A 27,929-nucleotide genomic window follows, 5' to 3' on the forward strand; every position below is an offset into this window, starting at 1 on the left:
AAATTCGGCAGCATTTTTTGTTTTTTAAAATATGTAAGTTTTCGAATGTTTTCTGTCGCTACAGCAACAAAAATAGGAAGATCAACAAAAAGAGAAAAGCCAACAAAGCACTACTCTCCGGATATCGAAGGTTAATTATTGTTACTTATTTATAATTCTAAAACATGCTCCACTTTCAATTAACAACGCAAATGTTGTTGAAACCCGCTTGAGTCAACAAAAAACCAAACAGTTAAACAAACACAGAGCATATGGTTACAATTTATATTTCTGTATTTCTTCACTATCATTCATCATATAATAATTCCAATAATTTTCTAAATAGAGTTTCTTTTTAATTAATGTTTTTTCTCTTTACAACTACATATGCATACATTTTAGGCTACAGAATGACAGAGTTAATTTCAGATACTTTCAATTACGCAATTATTAAATAAACCCGATAACTTTTTTTGTTTTTTTTTGTCTTGTTTTGATATATTCAGCTGCAGCATTATTTACATAAAATTTTTGCAGTTTTGTTAATTAAGAATTAAATCGAACGTAGAATAAGGTACATTTATAAAACTTAGTTTTATCGTATTTATCGTGGAATAACATTGGAGGAGATAATAACAACTGATATACGGCGCTTAGTGATGTGAACACCTGATGTACGCAATACAGCCTGAGTGAGGATTACACAACGGTCTTTGAAGCAGTGTTCGGTATGCGCTTACGCTGAAATTCGTATATTGTCACGAACGGTTTTTGTTGTTGTTGTTAATATCTATAATTGTATATTCTATTGCTTTAATGTGGCGCCGCACCGCCAGCATCGGGCTTATTACCCCACAACCAGTTCAACAGCACAGATGACGGTGATTGGCCGCTTTGCGCTGCTTGAAGAGAAAAAAGATAAAATATTGAATTAACACTCGTGGGCGTTTTGGCATTCGCTTGCAATTAATTACCTGCATCAGTGCCGACCAACTCGGAAACAGCGGCTGGCGGCATTTTGGCCACATCCTGTTGTATCTTTTCCATTTGTCGTATGCGCTGATCGCGTTCCTCTTTAATCACCTTGTCCTTGGAATGATTGACAGTTTGCAATTGAGACAATCTAAATGCGATTAAGAGAAATGAAAGGGAAACATTAACAATTATGTTTTGACTCGTGTTTAGTGTGGCTTGTTAAGCCGCTTACTTTTGGCTCAATTCAGCGGCCGAGTCACCGGCGGCAGCAGTGGCGCGCGGTATTTGATTGTACGCGGCGGCAGTTGGTGACGCAAGCGCTGCGCTATCGACAGGCGCGCTGGGAGCTAAATGAAAAAAAAAGAATTAGTACTCATTCAACACATAAATAACAACAACAGCAACTCACGCTCGACATAATTCGTCGCCGTTTTGATGGCCTCCACTTGACGCAGCGTATTTGATAGTTTCAGCTGCAGCGTGTCACGCTCCTCCAACAGCGACACCAGCTCCAGTGTCATCTCTTCACAACGCATATCACGCTGATGCAACATATAGAGCGCAAAGTCTAATTCTGATTTCGGCACAAGCGTCGCATCGTTGCCGCTCGGCGAGTTCGTGTTGCGGCGCGGTTCGGCCGGCATGCCACCACTGATGCCGCTATGCGACGAGGTATTTTGCAGTTTGAAGGGATCGTATTGTGCCGCGAGACGCGCATATTCCGCCGAACGTATGGCCAATTGCTCCTTCAGCGTGACGATCTCCATCTCTTGACTCTCGAGCGCCGCTTGCATCTTCTCGATGATCGCGTCCGCATCTGCCTCGTGCTCTTCGTTGATGATGCGATGACGTAGCGGTGTGCCATCTTTGGATGCCGCGCCTGAGGATGTGCCCGACTGGCTGGTCGATACGGAGGCGGGCGTTGACGTGGCAGTGGTTTCAGCAGAGTTGCCCGGTTGGGTGCCCTGTTCGCGTGACTGTGCCTGGCGTTGTGCGGCAGCGGCGATTTCGTCGCGTAGACGCGCCTCTGTCATTTTGAATTCCGCTTCGCGTTGCTCCAAATGTTCACGCCACATTTTGGCAATTTCGCCGCATTTCTGTTCGACAATCGCCTCCCATTGCGCATTCAAAGCGGCGTAATCTGCGGGTGTGGTCGCTGCGGGTGCGGCGGTCGCATTGCTGTTCGCTTTGAGCACCTCGATGGTGCGTCGCAGTTCAGCGATTTCAATGCTTTGCGTGTCGAGTTGCAGCGCTGCTGCCTTCAGCTTGTCTTCGTTCTCGAGACTGCTCATCACATGATTGTTGAGCACCTTCAGCTCCTCTTCCATGTCGTGCTTTTCGCTTTGCAGCGCTTGCAGTTGGTGCTCCAGCTGCTGGGTGCGCTCACGCAGTTGCGCACTTTCGCCGTCTGTGTCGCTCTTCTGCGCCTGCATTTCGCTGGTAATTTGCACAGCGAGATTGTGCTCTAGCTCTTGCTTGTCGTCCTCCAGGTTTTTCACTTGCATCTTCAGCAAATGTATCTCTTGATTCTTGGTTAGTATTTCCAACACCAGCTTTTCGGTTTGGTCTTCGCGCATCAAATCCTCTATGCGCTGCTTCAAATGCATTATTTCCGATTCTTTCTCTTGCAATTGCGCATTGAGCTCGTCCACATCGTCATTGACGCTCAAGCTTCTGCTTGAAATTGTGGCGCTCGCTTGTTTCGTCAGCTCCTGTTGCAAGACTTGCACGCGCTGTTCCAAAGCTTCAATTTGCGCGCGTAGTTGTTGATTCTCCGTGCCCAACTGTGCTGTTTCAGTTTGTTGTGTGTTCGCTGTGAGCGCGTTCGCCTTCTGCAGTTCCTCATTTGCTTGCAACAATTCGGCATTCTTTGTCTGTAGCTCCAGTAATTGTGACTGCACCGCCGTCAAGTCGCTTTCGAGCCGCTCCAAGCCAGCATTCGCTTGTTCCAAGTTACTTTCGGCCTTCGAAAGCGCCACTCTCAGTTGTTCCTCCTGCGCGCTAGTGGCCTGGGAAGTTTCCAAATTCTGTTCAGCTTGCTGCAAGGCCACATTTAGCTGCTCTTCGCGCGTCTTCAGGCGATTCAATTCGCCGATTTGATCTTCGTTATTCGCGTGCAACGTATTATATTTCTCTTGCAGCTGATGGTGTTCCACCTTGAGCTCATTGTACTTTGTCTTCTCCGCGCTTTCATGTGCTGCAGTTTCGCTGTCCCGTGCGGTTAGTTGTTGTTGTAGTTGCTTCAGTGCCTCCTCTGCGCGTTGCACATTCGCCTTTTCGTCTTCTAACAGCGCTTGGAGTTCTTGTCGGTCAACATTGATATCTGCTATCTCGGCTGTTAGCTCGGCAATGCGTTGGCTTAGTTGCTGTTTCTCGGTCTCCCATGTCGACGGTGGAGCAAGCACTTGGACGTTGGCTATAGTAGAGAAAGAGATTTGGAATAGTTAAAATAGTATTTAGGTTGCAGTCCCCAGCCACCTAACGAAGGTCCTATACAGGGCCATTTCGTCGGGGTTAAAGGAGATGTGCTATATGGGTAAAAAAGTTTCAAGAGGACATATTCTCTTGAACTTAACCTTACTTTTTTACTAAAAGCTACTTACCAACACTTGTTGAAGGCTGCTGCTTCACTTCTTGCTGCTGTTGTTGTCCCTCTGAAGACGCTTCCTTGCCAGCCTCCCCATCTGGTCCCCAATCTTCTAACTGATTCACCTTCGCCTGTAATTCTTTGATTCTCGCTTGGTACATTTGCACTTCCATATCTTGACGCTCCTTCATTTCGGCCATGCGCTCACTGCCTGCCGTCAGCACATCGATGCGTTTCAGCAACTTCTCCTTCTCAACTCCATGCAATTCGTGTTGTTTGCGCTCCTCTTGCAAAGTGTTCTCCAATTGCTTAATCTGCGACTTGAGCTCATCTTGTATGGCGGCGTCCAGATCAAAGAACGATGTAGAGGCATCTGTTGATTTGGCGCTCTTTCCGACGCTGCTCTGTAGCTCATCGAACTTGGTCTTATACTCCTTGAGTTTCTTCATAAGTTTGCCTGATTTGACTTGTAGCTCTTGCTTTTGTTGCTCACAACGCTCGACCGCCAGCTGAAGCTCGGCAACGCGTTCAGCCTGTTCGGCTAATTGTATTTCGAGTTGTTGCTCGCGCGGCACCAGTGATACTGGCGCGTCCAGTCTGCCTGCTGCCGTCTTGGAGAAGTGCTCTTCTTCGGCAGCAGCTTCTTGTGCGCCCCATACGTCGTCACCAAGGTCAAAATCAAATGCAGCCGCACCCGATTGGCTAGGCGCGCCCTGTCTGCCTGCTTCCTGTGCGCCCCATACGTTGTCACCAAGGTTAGCAAAATCAAAAGTACTCGATTGGCTAGGTGCAGTTTTTTCGCCCTGCGGTTGATACACATAGGCTTTTTCGGGCACAATCATTTCTTCCACCACAGGCACGTTGGACACGGGCGGTATGACTAGTGTCTCAAAGTCGTTGGCACCAGTAGCGCCAGCACCGCCGAAGAACATATCCAATGTGGGCACTGCATTCGACGCGCCACCAATGTCTAAATTGGCCAGCGTGGCTGGTATAATTTGACTCTCAAGCGCTGATGTGCGTTCTTTGAGTGTCTTCTCGTCTTCAAGCTCGCGTCGCAGCTGATTCAACTCGTCATCGCGCTGCTGCAGCATTGTCTGTAATTGTTCCAAGTTGCTTTGCAATTGCCCCAGACCCATCAAGTCGCTCGCCTGACTATCGCTGTGCACTTGTGTCTCCTGCAAACGTGTTTCCAAGCGTTTCAGCTGCTCGTCACGCTGCGTCAATTCGGTTTGCGTGGCTGTTAAAGTGCCTCTTAACTGTTCACCTTCTTGTTGCGCGGCTGCGTCGGCCACTTTAAGTCTCTCATTTTCCGCCAACAATTGCTGTAACTCAGCGCGCAGTGCATTCAGCTCGTCGGCGCGTTCTCGCAGCTGTCTTTCGCATTCGCGGAGCGCTTGTTGTGTCTCGCGTAGGCGCTCTTCTATTTCCACTTCGCGTTGATTGCGCGTGGCCAACTTGTTCTCGAGCTCTTGCGCATGTTTTTCCAAATCGGATACGTTGCGTTGGAGGTCTTCAATTGTGGGCTGTTCTATTGCACTGTTTACGGGGTTCACAACATTGTGGGTGCGCGCGCTACTACCCAGACCTTCAACGGTGCGCACTTGCACGATTTCATCGAATGGTGATGGTGTCGCCTGCTCGCTACTGAAGAACAGTGGCGCTGGTATGTCATCCTGTTGTGGTTGTTGCCCAAAGACCGCAGCTGCCGTTGGTGTGTTGTTGTAGTTGGAGCTACGTAGATTTTCAACCTCTTGTGTCTTCGCTGCCAGTTGGCGTTGTAGTTCTTGATTACCATCGCGTGCGCTGTGGAATTCAGACTGTATGGCATTTAGCTCGTGTTGAAGACGCGCAAGCTGTTCGGTCTTCTCCAATAATTCACGCTGCAGGCGCACGTTATCATCGCCTTGTGGCGCTGTGTGGCTTGTGGCTGGTGGACCCTGTGGTGGCAAGCCGAAGGCGAGTGCGAGTGGATCTTGTTGCGTCGCCGCTTGTGGTTGTGCGGCGGCAGCTGCTGCCATTTGTAGCTGCAAGTTTTGTCGCTGATAGTTCTCGATGATAGCTTCCTTTTCGGCAAGTAAATCGGTCAAACGTTTGTTTTCCGTTTCGATGAATACTTGGTCGTCCGTTTGGTTTTGGCCAACCTGAAAGGAATTCAATTGAAATTGTTGCAGTTGACTTGAATAAGATGATTGAGAAAGTTTGGAGTAATGATTCGAGAATTGTGCTCTGAGTTAAATACTATATGGTAGCTGCTCGGTTTTGGGGTTCTGAGTATTTGACAACTTCTAAGGTCCTACCCTTCGAGTTATAGTTTAGCTGCGAGCAGATAGTTTAGAGTCAGGGCCTTCTATTTCTCCGCTTTACTTCTTTTTTTACACTTATTCGTTTGCGAAGAAGGATTATGAACCTGAAAAGCTTCGTCTAACTCACTTCCGACACTATGTTCCGATATCCAAATACCGGAATGATTATAACAGTATGTATAGAAAACCATTGTAATTTTTTCGACCACAAGAAACGATTAGTAAAATAAGTACATCTTAGGGGGAGATATATAATGAAGTTCTTGCTTGATGGCCTCTCTTTAAATTATGTAAAAGGTCGGTGTATGAAAAAACGGATCCAGAAGACATTAGATTTGAGGATCTTTTTGATAATTCTGAGCGCTGGAAGATTTTGCTTGGAGAAATTTAAATAATATATTTTGCTTGCGACGGACAGTTGAAATATTGATGTTAACTAGAGATCATAAGGGGCAAAGGAAAGAGCTCCATCCCTCTACGATCATTTGACAAGCAAGAATGCCAAAGATCGTGGTCCGCTTTGAAGTTGTCAAGCCCCAAACGGTTTTCATCACAAAGTATTTAATCTTTGGGTGATATCCTGTTGGGCAACATGTAACTGGGTGATTGTATATATTAAATGTTTCGAGCTCGACAACGTCTGACCGGACAGCTATACCCCGACATTCTAGCATAGTGTCCCTGCGGTCGATGTCATTTTCGATAAGACGATGTTGTGCAGTATGAAATTTAGGGCTCGACCACTATCTCGCTCGCTATCTTTACATATAACGTTGAAACCTGCACAACGCAGAAGATCTAAGTGGCTGTTTAACTTGGCTTCTTGGAAACGCCTTCCCGGCTCATAAAATCGACTATGTGCTCGATCCTGTCAACACTCACCTGTATGCGTAGCGTGTCCAATTCGGAGATTTGCGTACGCAAAGCCTGCAATTCCACTTCGTGATTGTTCGCCAGCGTTTCGATTTGGTGGCGCAAATTATCGATTTCGGTTTTATCCTGCAATGCCTGCATGCGCAACTCCTGCAATTCGTATTGATCTTGTTGACTGCCCTCATTTTGCATGCGCAGCCATGTGGACTCGCGCTCCAATTCCTGCTTGGCCTGTTCCAAGGCGTTCAAAGACTCTTTCAAGCGTACGATTTCGTCTTTTTGCGCATTGCACTCATCCTGCGCACGCTCAAGCGCTTCGGCGGTGGCGCGCTTATCGTTATTCATTTGCGATAGTTGCTCGCTCAGCTCGCTCTCAAGTTCATCGAGTTCCGTGGTTTTGGCTGCCAGCTTGGCATCGTAAACGCCACGCAAGTGCTCCAATTCAGCTTGTGCGGCGCTGAGTTGTTCGCGCAGCTGTTGCGTATCGGCTGCGATGTTCGCCTCACTTTGTTCGCGATATGTGCGATATTCGGTTTCCATTTTGTCATAGTTGTTGTTGTGTTCTCGCAAGGCGTCTTGCGCGCGCTCAAGCTCTTCTGCTACCAAGCGTTTCTCGCTATTAAGTTGAGAAAGTTGTTCGCTCAACTCGCTTTCCAACTGATCCAGTTCTGTGGTCTTCACGGCCAGTTTGGCATCGTACGAGTTACGCAAATGTTCTAGTTCGGCGCGCGCCCCTGTGAGTTGTTCGTGCAGCTGCTGAGTCTCCGTCTCGATCTGTGCTTCGTTTTGCGCGCGATATGCTTGATATTCCTTCTCCATTTTGGCGTAGTTATCGCTCAACTCATTGCATTCGGCCTGCATACGTTCGATACGATCCAACAGGTCATCCTTTTCCTCTTGCGTCTGCAACAGTCGCTGTGCGATGACGTCGTCATGCTCGGATAGCATATTGAGGCGATAGAGTAGCTCATCCTCCGCCTGTTCGTGCTCGGTCTCGCGTGTCTGCATTTGCGCGCACAACAGATTCGTGCGGCGTTCCATCGAGGCGCGGCGCTCTTCGAAGGTGGCGATGCCCTCCTCTAGACGACAAATCTTCTCTTTGTAAGCGGTATTCTCTTGCTCGAGTGTCTCAATGTAGGACATGTTCTCCTGCAGTTTGGCTTGTATGCCATCGTGTAGTGTCTCCAGACGTCCAATAGTTGTCTGGAAGTTCGTTTGCTCTACCGCGAAACGTTCACTTAACTTCTCATAGGCCGCTTGCAGTTCATCGTAGGTGTCTTTAGGCACTTGTGCTGGCGCGGCAGCCACCGCACTCATACTTATCGGTGGCTCAATGTATTCTTCTTCAGGACGCGCGCTTAACTTGTCTTGCAGATCTTTCAGTTGCGCCTGCAGACGTTGTATCTGATTGTTGCGCTCCTTGATGACTGCCTTCGATTTTTCAAACTTAATGGATTTTGCTTTCAGTTCTTCACTCAACGTTTGCAGACGTGCTTCGAAGGTGTGCACCTTATCCTCTAGCGTTTGCGTGATATCATCCGCTTGCGTATGACTCTGCATTTGCTTCTGCAGCTCTGCCACCAGCTCACTCTTATGCTGCAGCGCTTCTTGTATGTCTTTGATGGCGAAGAATTTTTCACGCTCACTTTCGCGCACTTGTATCAACTCTTCTTGCATGCTGTAGATTTCCGCTTCAGCCTCTTGCAGTTTGTGTGTCTTCTCTTCCAGCTGTTTCTTCAGCTCTTCATTCTCTGCATTATCCGTCTGCGCCAAATCAAGTTCCGTGTCACCCCAACCTGCGGACTGCTTCTGTATCAGCTCCTCTTGCATGCTGTAAATTTCCGCTTCAGCCTCTTGCAGTTTTCGTGTCTTCTCTTCCAGCTGTTTCTTTAGCGCCTCGTTTTCGGTATTATCCGTCTGCGCCATATCAAGCGCTGTGTCGCCCCAACCGCCGGCCTGCTCTTGCGCATCGACCAACGCTATTTGCAACTGTACGATCTCGTTATTCTTCTCCGTTAAGCTGCGCTCCATTTCTTCCAGCTGAGTTTTCAAGCGCTCACTAAGCTCTGTTGTCGCATTTGCTTCAGTTGTTTTTGCTGCAATTTGTGTTTTCAGTTCATCGATTTGACTCTCTAGCTTCTTAATTTCGCCCGTCAGTTGTTCTTCATTACCGGCGTTCTGTTGTTTGGTTTGCATGGCCTCCAAACTGCCTTTTTCCAACTCACTCACCTTGGCCTCGAGCTCTTGGCATTGTGCAGCGCGTTTCTTCAGATTTGCAGCGTACTTCTTAAGCTTCTCGAGCTGATCTTTGTTACGTTTCTCCAGCTCTTTGTTGCTTCTGTCTAGCTTTTTGGTTTCTTCCTCCAAACGTCGCACCTCACTTTCGAGTTGCGGCACTTGCTCGACGGTGGTGCGGTGGCTGTGCAGCTCAATCAACAGTTTATCCACAACCGTCTTCTGTTGTTCATTATCCTTGCGTAAGCCTTCAAGCTCTTTGCTATTGGCATCTAAAGTCTCCTGCAAGCTCGCGATTTCATCTTCCTTATCTATGATGTTATTGGCATTCTCCTCCATTGTTTTGTACAAGTCGATTATTTGCTGGTTGAGCGTTTCGATGGTTTCCTGCTTATTCGAGAGCTCATTCACCTGCTCGGTCACTAAGTTCTTATTGATTTTCAACGCTTCGCGCAACTTTTCGCATTCTTTGCGCAAATCTTCGGACAACTGATCGCCTGCAGCGGTAAGCGCATGCTTAAGCTCCTTGATTTCGTCACGCAGCTGCAGGATTTGCTCGTCGCGTTCTTGCAATTCAAGCAGTTTCATGTTGTTTTCGTGCTCGTGCTCTTTGTAGGCCTCTATCAGCTGTTGCTTCTGTTCCGTCACCAAGGTCTGCAGTATGTTCATTTCGCCTTCATAAGTATCGCATTTGCCTGCAAGAAAAAGAGGATAATTCAATCAATATCAGCGACTTACAGTTGAGTGTCACTATTTACCTTCCAACTCCTTCCTCAAACGCGTCAGCTCCTTCAGCTCTTGTTCATGTGTCAAATTCTTGTCGTTCAGTAGACTTTCCAGTTCACTTGAGCTCTTCTTCAGCGCTTCCAATTCCTCATTCAGCTGTGTTATTTCGCCGCCACGCTCTTCGCCCGCCGTGCGCGCCTCGACCAACTGCAAGCGTAGATTTTCCACCGTCGATTGCAACTCCACACATTGCTCTTCGTACCGCTTGAGCTCCGCCAATTGTTGCTCGCGTTGCTCTATGGTTGCTTGATCCTCAGTCAAAGCTGGCACTGCAGCTGTCTGCGTTGTCGTTGCCGCTGTAACGTCTTCGTCAACCTCACGCGCCTCTTGCAGCTCCTGTTGGAGGTCCTTGATTCTTTCCTTGAGTAGCCGATTCTGTGTTGTCAACTGTTCGTATTCGGCCAAAGCTTTGCCGTTGGGCGCCGTCACTGCGACCACCGTCTCCACCACCGTTACTGTTTCCACGGCGGTGCTGGCCTCTTTTACCTTCTGCAAGAGCTCGCTGAGCTGTGTGTGCGCATTCTTTGCTTCTTTCGCCAGCTTTTTGGAAGCATTAAATTTGGCGTTCTTGTCGTTGGCCTTGCGGTAGATCTCCAGTTCGTGACTTAGATTCGTCAGACACTTCTCGCACTTCGCAATGAGCGCAGCGTCATCTTTGCTGTCGAGCGCCGCCACAACCTCCGAGGATTTTTGCAGCGAGGAGAGCTCTTGTGAGAGCTGATTGCCTTGCACTTTGAATTCGGCCACTTGCACGGCCAGCTGATCTTTCTCTTTACTTAGCTCCTTGATGCGTTCCTCTAGCTTGATTTTGGCGTCATTCGCCAGCAGCACGTTTGTCTCCATATCTTCCTTCTCACGTGTTAGTTCTTCGACTTTCTCGATGAGTTCGTGATTTTCGGCTGTCAGATGTTCCATGCGTTCGAGCACTTCGCGGCGCTCGGTTGTGAATAATTCGATTTTATTCATCAATTCAGAGCTTTCTTCACGCAATTTGACCAGACTATCGCTCAGTTCGGGTGCCAGCTCAGTTTGGGTTAGTTCGTTGACTGAATTGACAACAGCGCCATCTAGTTGCTTATTGTATTCGTCGATTTCGGCGCGCTCCTGCTGCGTTAACCGTTCAACAATTTCAATTGATTCGGCCGAGGAGGATGACTTGCTGAGTTTTTCAATTTTATCCAAGAGTTCCATATTTTCAACCATGTAATTCTCCAGTTTCTTGTCAGCCGTTTGCTTTTGTTCCTGTAATTCAGCAACGCGCTGTTTGTGTTCTTCTATTTCGTTGTTTGTTTTTGCTAAACGTTCTTCAAGTTCCTGCAACTGCTGTGCCTGCTCTTCTACCTTCTCTTCCAAATGTATTTCGGACATTTCCGACTTGACACGCGCAGTCTCCTCACCCTCTCTGTTGTCGAGTTGCTCTTGCAATTCACGCAATTTCTCCTCGGCCACTTCCAGCCGTTGCGCTTGCTCGTACTTTTGCTCTTCAAGCAATCTTATGGTCTCCGCTTGTGTCTTCTGCTTTTCTTCAAATTCAGCTTTGAGTTTTTCTTGCGCCTCTACGTCAGTGTCCGTGTTGGCTGGCTTGGTGGCAGTCTCCACTTGCGTTAGCTGCCACTGTCCCTTTTCATCCTCCAACTCGGTGATTTTCTGTTGCAACTCCTCGTTCAAAGCGATCAAGCGCACATTCTCACCATGCAGATCCGAGCTTTTCTTCAGTTTCTCAACCTGTTTTTCTGTTTGTTTGCATTTCAGTTTCAGTTTTATCATTGCTTTATTGGATTCATCGAGCTTTTGCTTCAATTGTTGTATTTCCGCTTCCAGTGCTGGGTTATCGCCAGCTTCGACAGCGCTTGAAGAGAATAGTGATTTGCTCTTACTGCTAGCTTCGAGCTTTTCTTCGAGCACCTTGAAGTTGGCATTCAACACATTAAGTTCGATGGTTTTCTCCATCACTTCCTCTTCCAGGCGGCTCACTGTGGCTTGCCGTTCCTTAAGGTCTTCACGTTGGCTCTCAATGGTCGCTTCGAGTGCCGCAATCTTCTCCGCAATGCTGACATCGGAGACTTCCAGCTTTTCTTGCGCGCTAATAGTTTCCTTCAGTTGCTTGTTTTCCGCCAACAGTTTTTCGCATTCATCACGTAGTTCTTGTATTTGTTTGGCCATTTCCTCGGAGACCTAAAATGGTATTAATAGTTTAACTTCGAAAATACATGTAAATCAAGTGATTTTACCTGCACACTAGTTGTATTATCCACTTTACCAGCTTCTACAACAACTGCTTCGGTGGTGTTCTGTAACTTCTCCAGCACCTCCTCCAAAGAAACACACTTTTCCTGGCTACGCTTCAAGTCTGCTTCAACCGTCTTTATTTTCTCATTTGCCGTATCCAATTCCGCTTTCAGTTGTTGTATTTGCTCTTCGTATTGATTATTTTTCAATGTTAATTCGCACCTATTAGACTCTAACATATCATTGATCTCCTCCAGTTCATTAAGTCGCACATGCTTATCGGCTAATTCGCTACGGAGACGTTCAATATCGTTATTCTCCAAATCGGCTAGTTCGCTAAAATCGTTGCTGGTGTCACCCTGCTTCAGTCGCATGAGACAGAGTTCCTCATCTTTGGCGCTAATATCCGAGCGTGTACGTTCCAATTCCTCAGCTAACTGTTGCGACTCACTAGTTTTGTTTTCGATCTCACTTTGACGTTCCTCCAGTGACTTCTCCAACTCAACCACTTTATTTTCCAGTTCTTTAAGTCGCTTTGTACTTGCTGATTCGTTGGCATTCGTTGTGTCTTGATTGCTGTGCACTTGACGCTCCTTTTCCAATTGCTTCTCCAGTAAGCGGCAGCGATTTTCAAGAAACTTTATGCGTTCTCGTTCCAAAGAGAACGGTTGCGACGACAAATCCGTGGCCGATTTGTGTCGCTCACGTGACGAGGGTGAGCGCACCATCAATGCACTGAGATCACTCATTGATTTGCCCAATTCGTTGGTATCTTCCAAACATTGTTGTGTCGTGTCGAATTTCTCCTTCAATTGTGAAACAAGCTGCTCTAAATGTTGCTTACTTGAAGCACGCTGTGCCATCAGCAGTTTATTCTGTTCCATTTGCTGACGCAAAAGCTGCACCTTTTCACTGCCTTGCATGGTGTTGCCAGTCAGTGATTTACTGGAATCACTGCGATTATGCGATTTGAGTGGTGTAAAATTTGGCGTTGAAGTCTGCGTGAACTGTGGCGGAGCGCTAACATTTTGCTCAACATAGGAAAATGAATGCGTCAATTGTGGAGGCGCTTGTGTTGGCTGCTGTTGGTATTGTTCCGAAACCGGTTCAATCGTTTCGTTCGGCGTAAAACTGGACACATTTTCCTGCACTGTAGTGGGATTGGAGGCGGGCAAACTTTGTCGAGAACGCGCTTTATTTTTCAAGTTCGTAAGGCATTGTGCTATATTTTTCACTTTGGCTTGAGTGGAGGAAGTTGATTTGCCATGCGCTGCCTCTGATTTACGCACTAGCTCCTTGAGTGCCGAAATCTTTTTCTGTAATACAGATATTTATCACATTATATTGGACAAATTGAAAATTAACTTATTTTAGTAATCACCTGTTGCTTAGAAAAACTCTCCTGCAAATTGCTAATGTTTGCGGCTTGCTCATTCGGATCATTGCTGGACATTTTTTCCTATTTTCGTTACAACGGCAAATATTCGCTTTTTAACTCGATGTTTTTCGTTGCAGTACTTGATCACACAGTTGCTGCTTATATTAACTTCTACTATTTTGTTGTACTTGTTTCTTTAGTTTATTCATACACGTATATTAAGTTATTTTTGTTGTATTTGTAGATAAAGCACACTTCAATCGATTTTTGTACATTTGAGCTGTGATTAGAAAAGTGGAACAACATAAAAATATGTTTAAATTTCAACTACTCTGAGGTTTAAGACTAAAAACAAAGATGAAATCACGATAATATTTTTAAACACAAACAAGCAAACAAACAAACAATTATGTATGAAGTTGGAGCACCGAATTTTTTTGGGGCTACTTTTCCCCGAGCAGTGTATGACGTGTACGTGTTTGCTAACCAGAATTTTTTCAGCTCGACTTTGTGCGCACTTAAACACTACTTAGCTTACAAATATTTACTTAGTTTTATGCACCAGTTGTACTCCAAAGTTTTTCTTATATTAACAAGCTAATATTGTTAATAATTTCGACAAATTTACCAATTTTAAAAGACAAAATTTCGGACGATACACAACAAAAATAACTTCCATGTCAGCAGAATTTTTACACTGTCAAAATTATAGCGTTGCCAACTATGCATGTCTCATCGGAATCTTTTCTTTTCTCTTTTCTTTTGTTTTGGTTCGTATTTCCGATAACTGTGAATATTTTTTAAGAAGCAGAACATTTTTAACGGGCGCGAAAATGTGTGGAATTGTTTCCTGTACGTTTAATGTTTTCCGGTTTTTTGCATAAATATCGGGTTTTAAATGCTGTAATTTATAGTTTTCCGGTAACAGAAGTAGTGTTGCTTATGTATCAGTAAAAGTTATATGAGTTATCTGCAGAAGAACACAGAAACGGTACGTGCTTAAATTGACTGTTCCGCGTCAGAATTCCGTGGAGTAAACGCAATCAGACTTCTGCCAATAAAAGTGTAATGCAAGTGAAATAATTAGATCGAAATATATATAATATGTACTGAAGTAGTATAGTTCATTATAATTAACTTCATAATGCCAATAAGAGCTGCGCGTGTGTTATTGGTAAAAAAGTGGAGCGCCGGCAACCAAGTTGTGCTTATGGACAGTTCTTCGCAAAGTGATGTCGGGAAGAAAGTTTTCTTTTGTAAATGTATACCAATATCTATATAGTTCCAAACTGCAAGCTCAAAAGTGTGTCTTTGCAATGCGTAATAAGTTTCCAAGGTGTAAATTGTATAAAAAATGAGTTCGAGGTTAGGTGCATGCAATTTGCAACTCCAGAGGAAAGACAATCGCGTTTGACTATTAAAAATAAATGTCCCGGAATCGATCTTGTTTGACTATTAAATATAAATGTTCCGGCGCTTGTTTAAATTGACTGTTCCGCGTCAGAATTCCGTGGAGTAAACGCAATCAGACATTTTCCGGTAAAAGTGTAGTTCAAGTGTTATAATTATTGCAATATATACTAATGTGTACGAAAGTAGTATAATTCATTATAAATAACTCAATATTGCCGATAAGTGTTTCGCGTATGTTGTTGGTAAAAACTTAGTGGAGCGCCGGCAACCAAGATGAGCTTATAAGCAGCTCTTCGCAATTTGGTGTCGGGAAGAAAATTTTTTTTGGAAATTTATGTAAATATCTATAAAGATCCAAAATGTATATTCAGAATTGTGTTTTTGCAAGTGTAAACTGTATAAAAAATGAGTTCGAGGTTAGGTGTGTGCAATTTGCAGCCGACCGTCTTGCAACTCATGAGGAAAGCGAATCGCGTTGGACTATTAAATATAAATGTTCCAGAGCATGTATTGCATCGTGGCAAATAAAGATTTATAATGTGGTAAGTGGTTTTAGTTACAAACATTTGTCAAATATATATTTATTGATATATTCTAGTATATGTATATACAACATTTAATTTAGCATTTCACACTGTTGTTGTTCACATTTAATAATTTATTGTACAACTATAAAGTACAATGCTTTTAGGTACAATAGACAAATTATATACATATTCCTTACATCAGACTGTCAATAATTTGGTTAAATAATATGCACATCAAAGGACAACATTCGAACTAAATATCACTTAACGATTTTTTTAATTTGTGTAATTTTAATTAGTAGAATTATAAAATTAAATAAATGAAAATTCACACATTTTCTTAGATATTGAATAACATATTTGATGATTTTATAAATGAAATGCAAATCAAACCCAGCCACAAATCAGTCGTGGAATATTATTGCAAACAAAACTTTTTTATAATAAAAATATCATTGGTATTTTCAAAAAAGCGTGTTATAGTCCAAACTATATAGTTCATTAAATGATTTCTTAATATTTAATATTGTTTAAATTAAATACATAATTAAGATAAATAATATACATTGGGCCACTAATGTTCTCCGTATATTCTCACTCATTTTTCTGGACCACCAAGTATTTGTATAATTTCTTGTTGACCACCGCGGAGAGCATAATCCAAGGGTGTTAGATCTAGCATATCTTTTACGCGTGGATTATCCACAATATCCAAGAGATAACGCACCAAATGTGCGTGGCCATGCAAGGCGGCCAAATGTAGTGCTGTACGTCCCGACGGATCGGGTTGCGCCAGATCTGCACAAGCCAATTGATACGACTTCAGACGCACCAGTGAGCCACGCGCTGCAGCAGCGCATAACTGTTCACCAATTGCACGTGATGAACCTGTTAGATGACCGCCACAATTGATAAGTACTTGTATGATTTCGTGATGATCGCCTGCGATTGCTTCAAGTAGCGGTGTGCGATCGTAATGATCACGTATGTGCACCGATACACCGTTCATAAGCAAGTGATTTACAACCGCTATATTGCCTTGATTACAAGCGAGATGCAGCGCAGTGCGGTGATCGTGATTTACGCAGGAAAGATCAGCACCGTAGGCTTTCAGGTTGGTGATCTGCCAAAGGGAAGGAGTAAAGCATGAGTGTGTGGAATAAAAAATATGAAATGTGAGTGTAAACACCAACCTTATTTATGTCACCCTCCTGCACGGCTGAGTTTATCATAGCCGGAAATAGTGTGGCACACATTTGACCCAACTCCTCGGGTGTAGATAAATGCATAGAGCGTGCAACCGCATCCACCAAATCGAATTCTTCCATTTTGGCACCAACCGATGAGGTCAGTTCACCACGCAGATTGATTTGCATAAGCTGCAGTGAAAAAAAATTGCAAAAATAAATAAAATCGAATAATGCCAATTATAAAATCCCCAACTCACATCTTTCCTTTGCTCCAACGTTAGACCCGTTTTGCCCAACACATAAGAGAGTTTCGTTAGCGCGGCTTCCGGTGTCATATCGTAACCCGGCAATATGCCAATATCGAATAGCACCTTCCCCGTATCGTATAGCGCCGCTACGCCACCATTGGAGCATTGTGTACAATTTATAATGATTACACCACGTTCCGTGGCCATCTTTAGTTCATCGAGAAAATCTTTACGGTTCGAGGGCACATTACCAGAGCCGAAAGACTGCAGCACCACACCTTTCATGGGTGGCGCTAGGAAGGCACGTATGGACGATCTCGAAATACTCGGAAATATGCGCAAGATACCGACATTCTCATCCAAATTCGTTTGCACCGCAAAACGTGAAACAGTGCATGGTCGGAAGATTAAACGATAATCGATTTCCACATTTATGCCGATCGTGCCCAATGGTGAAACATTTGGTGTGTCGAACGCCTCCAAACGATCGGAGCTCACCTTCACAGTACGATTGCCACGCATCAGTTTGTGACCGAAGAAGACGCACACCTCCGGCAAAACATAGTTGCCGGCGATTATTAAGGCGGATGTGAAGTTGTCCTTGCCGTCGGTGCGCGTCTCAAAAATCGGTATCTGTGAGCCGGTAATGATGACAGTTTTGCCAAGATTCTCCAGCATGAAAGACAACGCGGAAGCTGTGTAGGAGAGTGTATCGGTGCCGTGTAGTATAACGAAACCGTCGAAGAATTCATAAGATTGCTGCAAAGCGAAATGAGTTTTGAGTATAATTTAATTAAGGAAATGTTTGCTTGTTGCACTTACATGTATATCCTTGGCAATGCGCGCCCAATCGTTCATAGTCATATTGCTCGAGTCCAAGAGTGGCGTATATTCGGTCACTTGATAGACAATGCGTCGCTTCTCACCCTGCACAAAGGGCAGCACAAGTGGACCCATCGAAGCGGCCGAGCCAAAGCGTTTCTGTGCATAAACTTCGTCGTGTATGTTAGGGTAACGACGTAATGTTTTCACCAAAGCATTGGGTATGGGCGCCAGCACTGGAAGTTAAGGAAGAAAGGGGACGTTAGGAACCTTTATTGCTTATTGTAAATTATATATATTATCTATATCATTAGTTACTCACCGTTATTCTCATTGCGCACCATACCAATTGTGCCACCCGTATAAATGACACGCACACGCGCCTCCTTCACTTCAGTCGGCAGCAGATTTCCATCGCTAACGTTGCGCTTTATCGGCGGTGTCTCCATTTTGCCATTTTGTGCTGCTTGCGGTGAGTCTGGGTTATCTACCGATGTGATTGAATTCAGTCGCATCTTCATGAAGAGTCCATCACCGCGCAGTGTGCATGTGGAGGAGTGTTCATTTGTTTGTGTCACTGGTGGAGCAGGCGTACTGATCTCATCACAATTGCATGTGCCATTGCCATTCGTTGTTGCGGTTGGATTGTTGGACATGATTTACTGTATCTTTCACTGGAATTTAAGTAAAATATTATTGTTTTTTGTTATTTTGAAACGGAAAATTTCGAACGAATCATATTAACAGTATTACATGATGACGTTTCATACGAGGGTGACTGCTTGAAGCATGTACATTAGGGTGGGTGTCTTGATTTTTGATTTCGTTATTATGACTAAATTATTTGCCGCCATTGGGTAAGGTTTTTTGAAAGTGCAATGATTTGGTGGCGTAGAACCACTTATTTATACAAGACTACGAGCTGAGAGGATTAGTGTTTAGTGTGTATAATTCTGTACTTCCTGCAACTTGTTCCTATGGAAATGCTTGAGCCATTTAATCAACTTATTCTATCCTTATATGTACATATATTCTTCCTTCAGTTTAGGATTGTCGTTATTGGAGGTATATAAATCCGATCCCGTTTAAGTTGATAAGTGGTCAGTTTCAGAAACCGTGTACTATTAAGGGGTTATTTGTATATGTTGAAGTCGGTAAAAAAATCGAATTTTTTTATTCTTATATCTTAAAGTATACGTTCATAAGAATGTTATTAAATTTTCATATCAATGTTATAAATTTTTCAATACATTTCATCAGATGAAAAAGTAGCGTTTTTGAGAAAAGTCCACCTCGTTTGCAGACAATCAAAACTTTCCCGCACCTCAACATATATTACCCCTTAATGCCTTCGAAAATCAAATCACACCATAGTAACTCTTTTTAGATGCATTAGAACCTGGCGAATTTTTTCATGCTGGAACTAAGATTTTTGATTAAATTATTTTATTTATTATTGATACTCTTAAAATCGTTAGTTTTTATTGAAATTTGTTCAAGTTCTCACAAAATTGTTCTTATTTTTAACGTAGATATTGTCGAAAGCAGTCCAATTGGTCTGTTTTTATTACATTTTTGTCTTATTTCACTCTTGTCAGCTGTCAAATGTTAATTATAATTAATCCTCCAATAATTCTAATCGGATTTTGAGCGACAGATATTTACCAACCAGACGTTGATAAACTGTCAGTATATGGTTGTTTAGAGGTTAGGTCGGTTTCAAAATTTAAAATTTTGAAAAAAAAATATTTTGTCTTAATAAATAGTGCAATATGTATACCACCCATCAGGCCGCGTCAGTTTCAAATAAAAACTTTAAACGCGTTTATCTCCAAACTAAATTTTTCAAGCCGGTGGACACGATATCTAAAAAAGTTATGAAGCGATTTTGTTCAAATTTTGCACATATCTTTAGAATAACATTTTCTAGAGGAGGGTTTTTTTCATATTTATTATATTTGACCAAAAATATGAGATTTTTTATTTAAATTCTGTCAAAAATTCAAATTTCAATATTTTATTTTTTCCTTCGTTCATTAACTAGATTTGTCGATGTACTATCGAAATATAAATATATTAGTGTTACAGTGATCGAATTTAGTTCAAATAAACGCTATTTCGTTCGATAATCTGTTTCCATTTATACGGCAATGTTATAATACCTCATAGACGACCCCTTCCTTATTTGCGAAGAACACGGACAGTCACTTTTCATTAGCCTCTTTTGAGTTCAACTTTACACCACTAAGGACGTTCGCCATGCTATATGGTGGATGCGATAAAACCTCTCATCCGAGCTCCCGTAGCTTCTGACGAGTCATCAACGTAGTGTGTGGTCTGGCGTTGTCTTGGTGGAACACTACACCCTTCCTGTTGGCCAATTCTGGACGCTTCTGATCGATCACCTACTTCAAGCGGTCCAGTTGTTCGCAGTAGATGGTAGAATTAAGCGTCTGGCCATATAGGAGCAGTTCATAGTGGATGATTTTCTTCCAATCCCACCAAACACACAGCAAAACCTTCCTGGCCGTCAATCCCGGCTTGGTCACTGTTTGGGACGATTCACCGGCCTTCGACCACGACCGTTTTCGCTTGATATTGTCGTATGCGATCGATTTTTCGTCGCCTGTCACCATCCGTTTCAAAAATGGGTCGAATTCGTTCCGTTTCAGCAGCATATCACAGGCGCCAATTCGGTCCAGAAGGTTTTTTGCGTCAAATCATGCGGCACCCAAACATCCAAGCTTTTTTGTGTATCCAGCCTTCTGCAGATGGTTTAAAATGGTTTAGTGACTAACTGACATCTCCTGGGTGATGTCAATAGATGCCGGTCTAACTCGATGTTTTCTATGATTTGTATTCGTCGTCACAGCCATTAATCTCAAGGAACGTTTCTCTAGTTAAACTAATCATGCATAGCGTCGATGAAAGATATATAGTATTGCCAGACACGATCTCTGTAGCGCTTTATACAAAGCCGCGAAATTCAAAAGACAAGAAAGCGGAATGGCGATATTTGACAACCTAATATATGTATATATTTTAGTTGTACACTTTGGAGTTATTCACATATCAATTTACTCAAAATAGTCTAATAAGTCAAGGTAACATTTTGCCACTACCAACGTTTAATAGAGAACAAATGAGAGCAACTGCTCAAATTGGTGGAACGTGTAAATTAAAAATTTTCTTCGTTTTTGTTGAATGCGGTACAAACAAAGCTATGAAAAAATATTTAAGTGGTTCTGCCATTTCGATACGCTTAAGTATGCAATTATAATTGAAGCATTTATACTAAATAACATTAACTATAATAAGCCGTTATTAGTTATACTATTATATACTATTTGTTATGACATTGGCAAAATTTTGTTTTTAATTATTTGGGCTAAAGTTTAATGCAATGCCTGAGTTACAGATTCATACATATGTGAGGAATTATTTAAACCCCTCATAATGTTTATAAGATCAATCTCACCACAGTCACTTTGCGTACATTTGTCCTCCGAGAAGAGCTCTAAATAAGCAACCTCCTTTTGTATAGATTTCATATTGTCTACTAGTACGCTCGCACTTCCTCTTCTAAATCTAAATCTAATTCTATTTACAATATTTCGTATTCTAATTATAGCGAAGGAATTGCTGATTTGCGGATTGCACGTACAGATAAACTTTGCCATTCATAACTTCTGCTTACTGGAAATATGTTAATTAGTTGAAAGAAAAAATAAAAGAATAAACTAAATATAGCATTTATCATAAAAAATTCAAAAGGAAAGGAGGCTAAAAACAGGCACTTGTCAACAGTTTGCCTTATCAGTGTCGCAATTCAGATCGCAAATAAGAATGTATAAAATGTTATACCAGTGTATGGGAAAGTACCGTGAGGCATTTAAAAATCTTATCGGTTTAGGTTATGTGACCTTTCACACGGTTGCAAAATCTGGATTTTTCCGACACACTAAAGATTTTCAGAAAGCGCCAACTAACTACTCTCACACAGCCTTTTCATCAACTAGTATATAGAATTCCTCATCTAGTGTATTGCTAATTAAATATTATTCTCTAATCTAAGTTCAAATCTTATTAGTCAGATTAGACGCACGCTTTAATCCCGTGCATTTTCAAATCAAAATAATTATTTACTTAGTCATAACTGTATATTTGTATTTACAAACGACGTAACGGTGTAATGCTGATAAGTGATAATTCACGTTTATGTACCCACTGACACTTGTGTAACAAAAATTGTTAATTATTTTCCTCCAGCGCAATTAAAAAAGACGTGTTGAGGTAACGACGATACACAATAATATAGATAGTTTTTATTTTATTACACGAAAACAGATCGGGATGTTCATATATTATATATTTGTTCCTAGTATTCCCGTAAAAAGCATAGGGCCCTTAGGCCAATTCGATAATGTTGGAGAAAAATGAAGTTGATTCTAAGGATTTAGCTCTCCCAAAGACAGTGAAATAACTTCATTAGGAGTTGTCGATTGAAGCAAAATGTTAATGTAGAAAATCGTCCTTGCAACTTTTTAGTACTTTGAATAAATAAGTCAGACATAATTTTCTTCTTCCTTATTATTATATCACGAAAAGATCTATACATAAATTATGATCTATCATTATCCTCAAAACAAGTTGAATTTTCCACGCGAATATGGAGTCTATAGAGAACTTTGTAGAGTTGTGGAAGCCGTTCACTAATAGCAACGATATCCTTTTAAGATACACACTAAAAAATTATAAACTTAAGTCTACTGATAGTAAAGCTATAACCGCTAGAACCGATCTTCTTAATCATAGAAGACTTGATAACTTATCACGTCACTAGACCGACTAGTACTTCAAGAGAAAAAGTGTTTCCAGACCAAATACACACTTCTAGAATACTCATCAGTTTACTTTGGAGAGATTATTGCCTTTAGCTTAGCATTATACTACTTCGGGGATGTAACTCAGGTAAATCTATATCTTGAATCGACTCATCCAAACTTTCATTGAACCACATCAAATACGTCGATAGTGATAGAGTATGAAGAATATTTTTCTCGCTCCCAGCGACTGCGTTTTATATATTTTTTTGTTTTTAAGGATAACTCCATCCCTTTACACGAGGTCTTCCAAGAAAGTCAAAGTTTTCAACAATTTCTGAATTTAGATTGTCAACTATGACGTGTGTATAACAGTTAGTTAGAATACTCCGAATATTTATTTTATTATAGACTATATTACACTTGCTCAGATCTTCTTGCATATATCTTCAAATTATTGAAAGAAAAACTAAGGACCCGGTAGGTTAAGCCAATTCGACAGAATTATTCTCCAATTTGAATTATGGTGTTAAATAGTATTCACGTCTTCAAGTAATCGATTTTTATATCTTATTAAATTATACATCTTTAGAATATTGGCTCCTATATTTTCAATAGCTTAATAGTTTTGGAGATACAGTCTGAAGTAGTTGTGCGCTCCATGGTAGCTGGTATTGTCACTCAATCCTTTAAACCTTATTTTCTCAAAATTGTGTTTTCAAAGTCGGTTGTCAAGATTTCTCGAGAACTACTCAACCTTGATGAAATTTTAGGGATTTTGGAGATAGCATTTACAAAGACATGGACCCGGGACTTTTTACTTTTTTATTATATAATATTTGAAACGCATACGGAAGGGCTTAGTTCGGGCATAACCAAACATTATATACTCTCGCAATTTATTTATTTATTTTTTTATTTATTACACACAATTTGGCAAATATATTCGGCTAAATTTCCGATTTCAACTATTTATTTTTTGCCACCAAGCTATACATTACAGTAAAAGTTCCTTTATTCGCGTTTTCACTATTCGCGGATTAAAAAAATTAGACCCAATTTCTATATTCGCGACTACAAATTTTTTATTCGCGGATCTAATAAGCACATACATAATAATAAAATTATTCCAATAGATATCCAACCCAATATTCTTGTCAAATGGACTAATAAAAAAGTAAAATAGATCTTATTACAAGAAAATGTTAAATATTCCAATATTTTCGCAATATTTTTGAACTTTTGGAAGGGGCTCACATGGAACTGAACACAACCTATTGAAGAAGAGGCTTCAACAAGCACTGGAAACGTGGCATTCAATTTGAAAAATCTTAGTGAAGGTTTAAGAATGGCAAATGAGCTCTGCCATTTCTTTATGAACATTGATCCGTCTATGGAACGAAGTATAATTTTTAAGAGACAAATTGCTAATGGGACTGCTGTGAATCAGTCTGAATTGAAGGAGCTTTTGAAAACTGTTAAGCAAGAAAAAATTACAAAATTCTTCAAACCATTGCCTAAGCCTTAAGATAATTAGTTAAAATGTTCAAAAACTTCAATTAAATAATTTTTTAAATACCTATTTGTTTTTTTTTGTCACCTATGAACATATCCCCTATAATCCCATATAAATTACCATCCTGTATTCACGGTTTCTGTATTCGCGGCATATTTATGGAACATATACCCCGCGAATAAAGCGCTTTTACTGTATATAAATAAAAGATTTTACATTCACTTCATTTACTGAGATATCTCACATATGTGCTAACTGATATAGCCGCAATACCCACATTCCCAAAAAAAATACATCCAAATATGCCCCTTCCTAGTGTAATCCTTTGTACCAAATTTTACTTACATAAAATTATACATGGCTTAGTTATACCTAGCTATTTATAGACTTTCCGTTAATCGCCATATTGCGAGCGTTGCAGTCGTCCTCGAGTGATTTTTATGGAACATATGCACCAAGTTTAATCAAGATATCTCAATTTTTACTCAAGTAAAACGCGACAGACAGAACTCGTTTAGTTTTATGATTTACAAACAACCATTATACTATTATACTCTGCGTAACATTTTGCGAGAGTATAATGATTCTAGTGGTCATTCACTTTTTTCACATTATTACTGATTTATCCATTGAATTACTCAAACCTCTGCTTGCACAACTCATTTGCATAGTGTATGCCGGGCATTATGCCGCAAAAGCCGCAAGCGCGTGTGTGCGTTTGTGTTGCCATGTGAATACACGTGTTGTGGAAATACGATCGCCGACACACATGGCTCTAAGACACACACACCCCCACATTCAGACACAATAAGAGACATTGTTAGAATGATGCCATCAAGCTATTAAAATGCAACTTTTACGACATTTATTACTATTTAAACACTTTTCGGGTGGCAAGTTTATGGGTGACAAAAAAAAAACTAAATAAATACATACACAAGTAAAGGGTGATTTTTTAAGAGCTTGATAACTTTTTTAAAAAAAAAAACGCATAAAATTTGCAAAATCTCATCGGTTCTTTATTTGAAACGTTAGATTGGTTCATGACATTTACTTTTTGAAGATAATTTCATTTAAATGTTGACCGCGGCTGCGTCTTAGGTGGTCCATTCGGAAAGTCCAATTTTGGGCAACTTTTTCGAGCATTTCGGCCGGAATAGCCCGAATTTCTTCGGAAATGTTGTCTTCCAAAGCTGGAATAGTTGCTGGCTTATTTCTGTAGACTTTAGACTTGACGTAGCCCCACAAAAAATAGTCTAAAGGCGTTAAATCGCATGATCTTGGTGGCCAACTTACGGGTCCATTTCTTGAGATGAATTGTTCTCCGAAGTTTTCCCTCAAAATGGCCATAGAATCGCGAGCTGTGTGGCATGTAGCGCCATCTTGTTGAAACCACATGTCAACCAAGTTCAGTTCTTCCATTTTTGGCAACAAAAAGTTTGTTAGCATCGAACGATAGCGATCGCCATTCACCGTAACGTTGCGTCCAACAGCATCTTTGAAAAAATACGGTCCAATGATTCCACCAGCGTACAAACCACACCAAACAGTGCATTTTTCGGGATGCATGGGCAGTTCTTGAACGGCTTCTGGTTGCTCTTCACCCCAAATGCGGCAATTTTGCTTATTTACGTAGCCATTCAACCAGAAATGAGCCTCATCGCTGAACAAAATTTGTCGATAAAAAAGCGGATTTTCACATTTCGAACCGAACACTGATTTTGGTAATAAAATTCAATGATTTGCAAGCGTTGCTCGTTAGTAAGTCTATTCATGATGAAATGTCAAAGCATACTGAGCATCTTTCTCTTTGACACCATGTCTGAAATCCCACGTGATCTGTCAAATACTAATGCATGAAAATCCTAACCTCAAAAAAATCACCCGTTATATAGCACAAGATATCTAGTGAGTCACGAGCAAATTAAGCGTTAATGTGCTGATAAACTATTTCAATTGTCATCGAGCATCAACATTTCTTGTCAAACACTCAAAAAATTTTTTGACTTTACAACAACAACAAACAAACACTTGGAAAAACCTAATAACCTGGTGAAATACTTTAGGCTACTCAAAAGAGTTAAGGTCATACAAAACAGCTGACTGACACTAACAAAATTTTTTTTGTTGTATTTTTCTCACTTCACTCTTTTATGTCTTCACTTTGCAAATTTATCTTCAAGTTGATTTCTATTTTGTTTGTTTTTGTTTTTGTATCTTTCTAAGATTTTTTGTTCTACAATTAGTGCGCATTGAAGATTTTGCTGACGTCGTACGCCGTCCTGTCACTTTTGTTATTGCTGTGGTTGTACACTAAAGTTTTTTGTTTTTGCTTTTTTTTATTTCTATTATTTTTTATGTTTTTTTTTAATTTTATTTTCTCACTTTCTGCTCCGAATTTCGCACAAAATATATACGCAAGTGGCGCTGTGTGTTTTTTAAGTACTCACATGCAAATCTACTCGACGCCTGTGTGTGTGTGTATAAATAGCCTAAGGAACTTTCTTTATGTACCCACTAGGCGACTAGACATTGTCAGCATAACACATTTCTCAACTACAATATCAACGTTACTGCTTGACTTATACTTACATATTTCTGTATGTTTGTATCTCTGTATGTGTATAATTATCACCGGGCACTGTCGAAAATTGTGAAATATTTTTGTAAAATTTTAATTTTTTTAACTCCAAATTTTTTATATCAATAGACAATCTTTAATTGATGAACTTGCTATCTTCACGTCACACATATAACTATCTATCTATATATATGTATATGTGTATAGTCACGCCTTCTTTTTTGCCGATACGAATTTTCGGCGATTTTATTGCTGCTCGACCGCACTCACGACACTTTGCTATGGCACGTCCGTTAAGAAACACTGCAAAAAACCAACTGACTCGGTCCAAATCACCGGCTGTGGATGTGACTTGTGTGCTCTCATATTGTGCTTGGCATGTGGTTTGTTTTTTGCTATCGGTAAACACATGTGGTTGACTCTCACCGGCAAACGCAGTGGGAGTTTCACTCTCTTAGTGTTGTTATATTGCGCAGCATTGTACCTAATTTGATAGCAGTGTTATAATTTCGGTACAAAATACTTGAAGTGTTTGTATTTTAGGTTTTTATGTATCAAAAAAATGACCTTATTTCAAAGTCTGGCCCATTACTCTATCTTAAGCCGTTATATATGTTGAAGTCGTTAAAAAATCGAAATTTTTTTATTCTTTCATCTTAAAAATGTTTTCTCAAATGTGTATAGAGATTTAAGCGGTCGAAGCGAAGTTATAGCGTTTTGCATCTTGCTCCGCTACACTAGACAAAAATGTAGTTGAACCTTAAACGCGATTATAGGAGCGACATATTTAATGCTTGGTGTATTTTAGTATCGATGCGCTCTGATCTGGTCTTTTCAGAAGCGTGTTGAGTAACAAGAACGCAGCTGATATTTCAGGTCTAAAGTCAAACCTATTTAATTATCTGGGAAAGGTTTACCTTGTTATAAAATATGTAAAAAAAGTTTTCAAAAAAAAAAAATCGTTTTAAATTGGATATAAAAGTTATTCAAACAATCAAAATTCGGTTGTAGTTATGATTACTTTTTTAAATGGAAAATGGATGAACAACACGGACTAAAATGTTTTACGCATCCCTAGGATCTTCTCTTTTCTTTTCTAATAAAAGCGACCTTTGTGAACAATGCCTATATAGTAAGCAATCTACTGATTATCTTATGAACCCTGATATTTTTGTTATTAAAACTATTTAACTCGAATCACCATTATCTACAAAAAACTTCGACATAGAAAGACTTCCGAGTTACGAGAGGTAATTTGTATAAAATTTGTCTTCTATTGCCAATTCTCGAGCTATGAAAGTTCTTTTTCTTCTTGACTGGCGTAGACACCGCTTACGCGGTTATAGCCGAGTCCAAAACGGCGCGCCACGTATCCCTCCTTCTGGCAGTTTGGCGCCAATTGGTTATTACAAGCGAAGCCAGGTCCCTCTCCACCTGGTCCTTCCATCGGAGTGGAGGTCT

At 41.2% G+C, this 27,929-nt stretch overlaps 1 protein-coding gene across 3 annotated transcripts; it reads right to left on the minus strand.

The window, feature by feature from the left end:
* Positions 1-250: 250 nt before the first annotated feature.
* Positions 251-26,786, minus strand: LOC105218155 (protein lava lamp). 3 transcript variants are annotated; one of them, XM_011193570.3, is made up of 10 exons: positions 13,897-14,062; positions 13,352-13,628; positions 11,973-13,286; positions 9,714-11,916; positions 6,730-9,650; positions 3,558-5,685; positions 1,364-3,370; positions 1,187-1,301; positions 954-1,102; positions 251-878 (listed from the first exon to the last, which is right to left on the minus strand). In XM_011193570.3, the coding sequence occupies exons 2-10, from the start codon at positions 13,421-13,423 to the stop codon at positions 793-795; spliced, it is 10,995 nt and encodes a 3,664-aa protein (XP_011191872.2). In that variant the 5' UTR covers positions 13,424-13,628; positions 13,897-14,062; the 3' UTR covers positions 251-792. The 3 variants fall into 3 exon arrangements, 2 of the variants coding, with proteins under 2 accessions (XP_011191872.2, XP_054086864.1); XM_054230889.1 differs by having other exon boundaries at positions 13,352-13,602; positions 13,897-14,057; XR_008471234.1 differs by lacking the exons at positions 251-878; positions 954-1,102; positions 1,187-1,301; ... (3 more) ...; positions 9,714-11,916; positions 11,973-13,286 and adding exons at positions 16,482-16,667; positions 16,736-17,485; positions 17,549-17,784; positions 17,871-18,222; positions 26,480-26,786 and having other exon boundaries at positions 13,897-16,411.
* Between the last annotated feature and the right edge of the window lie 1,143 nt (positions 26,787-27,929).

This window comes from Zeugodacus cucurbitae, chromosome 5 (assembly GCF_028554725.1).
Source record: "Zeugodacus cucurbitae isolate PBARC_wt_2022May chromosome 5, idZeuCucr1.2, whole genome shotgun sequence".
Taxonomy (NCBI): domain Eukaryota; kingdom Metazoa; phylum Arthropoda; class Insecta; order Diptera; family Tephritidae; genus Zeugodacus; species Zeugodacus cucurbitae.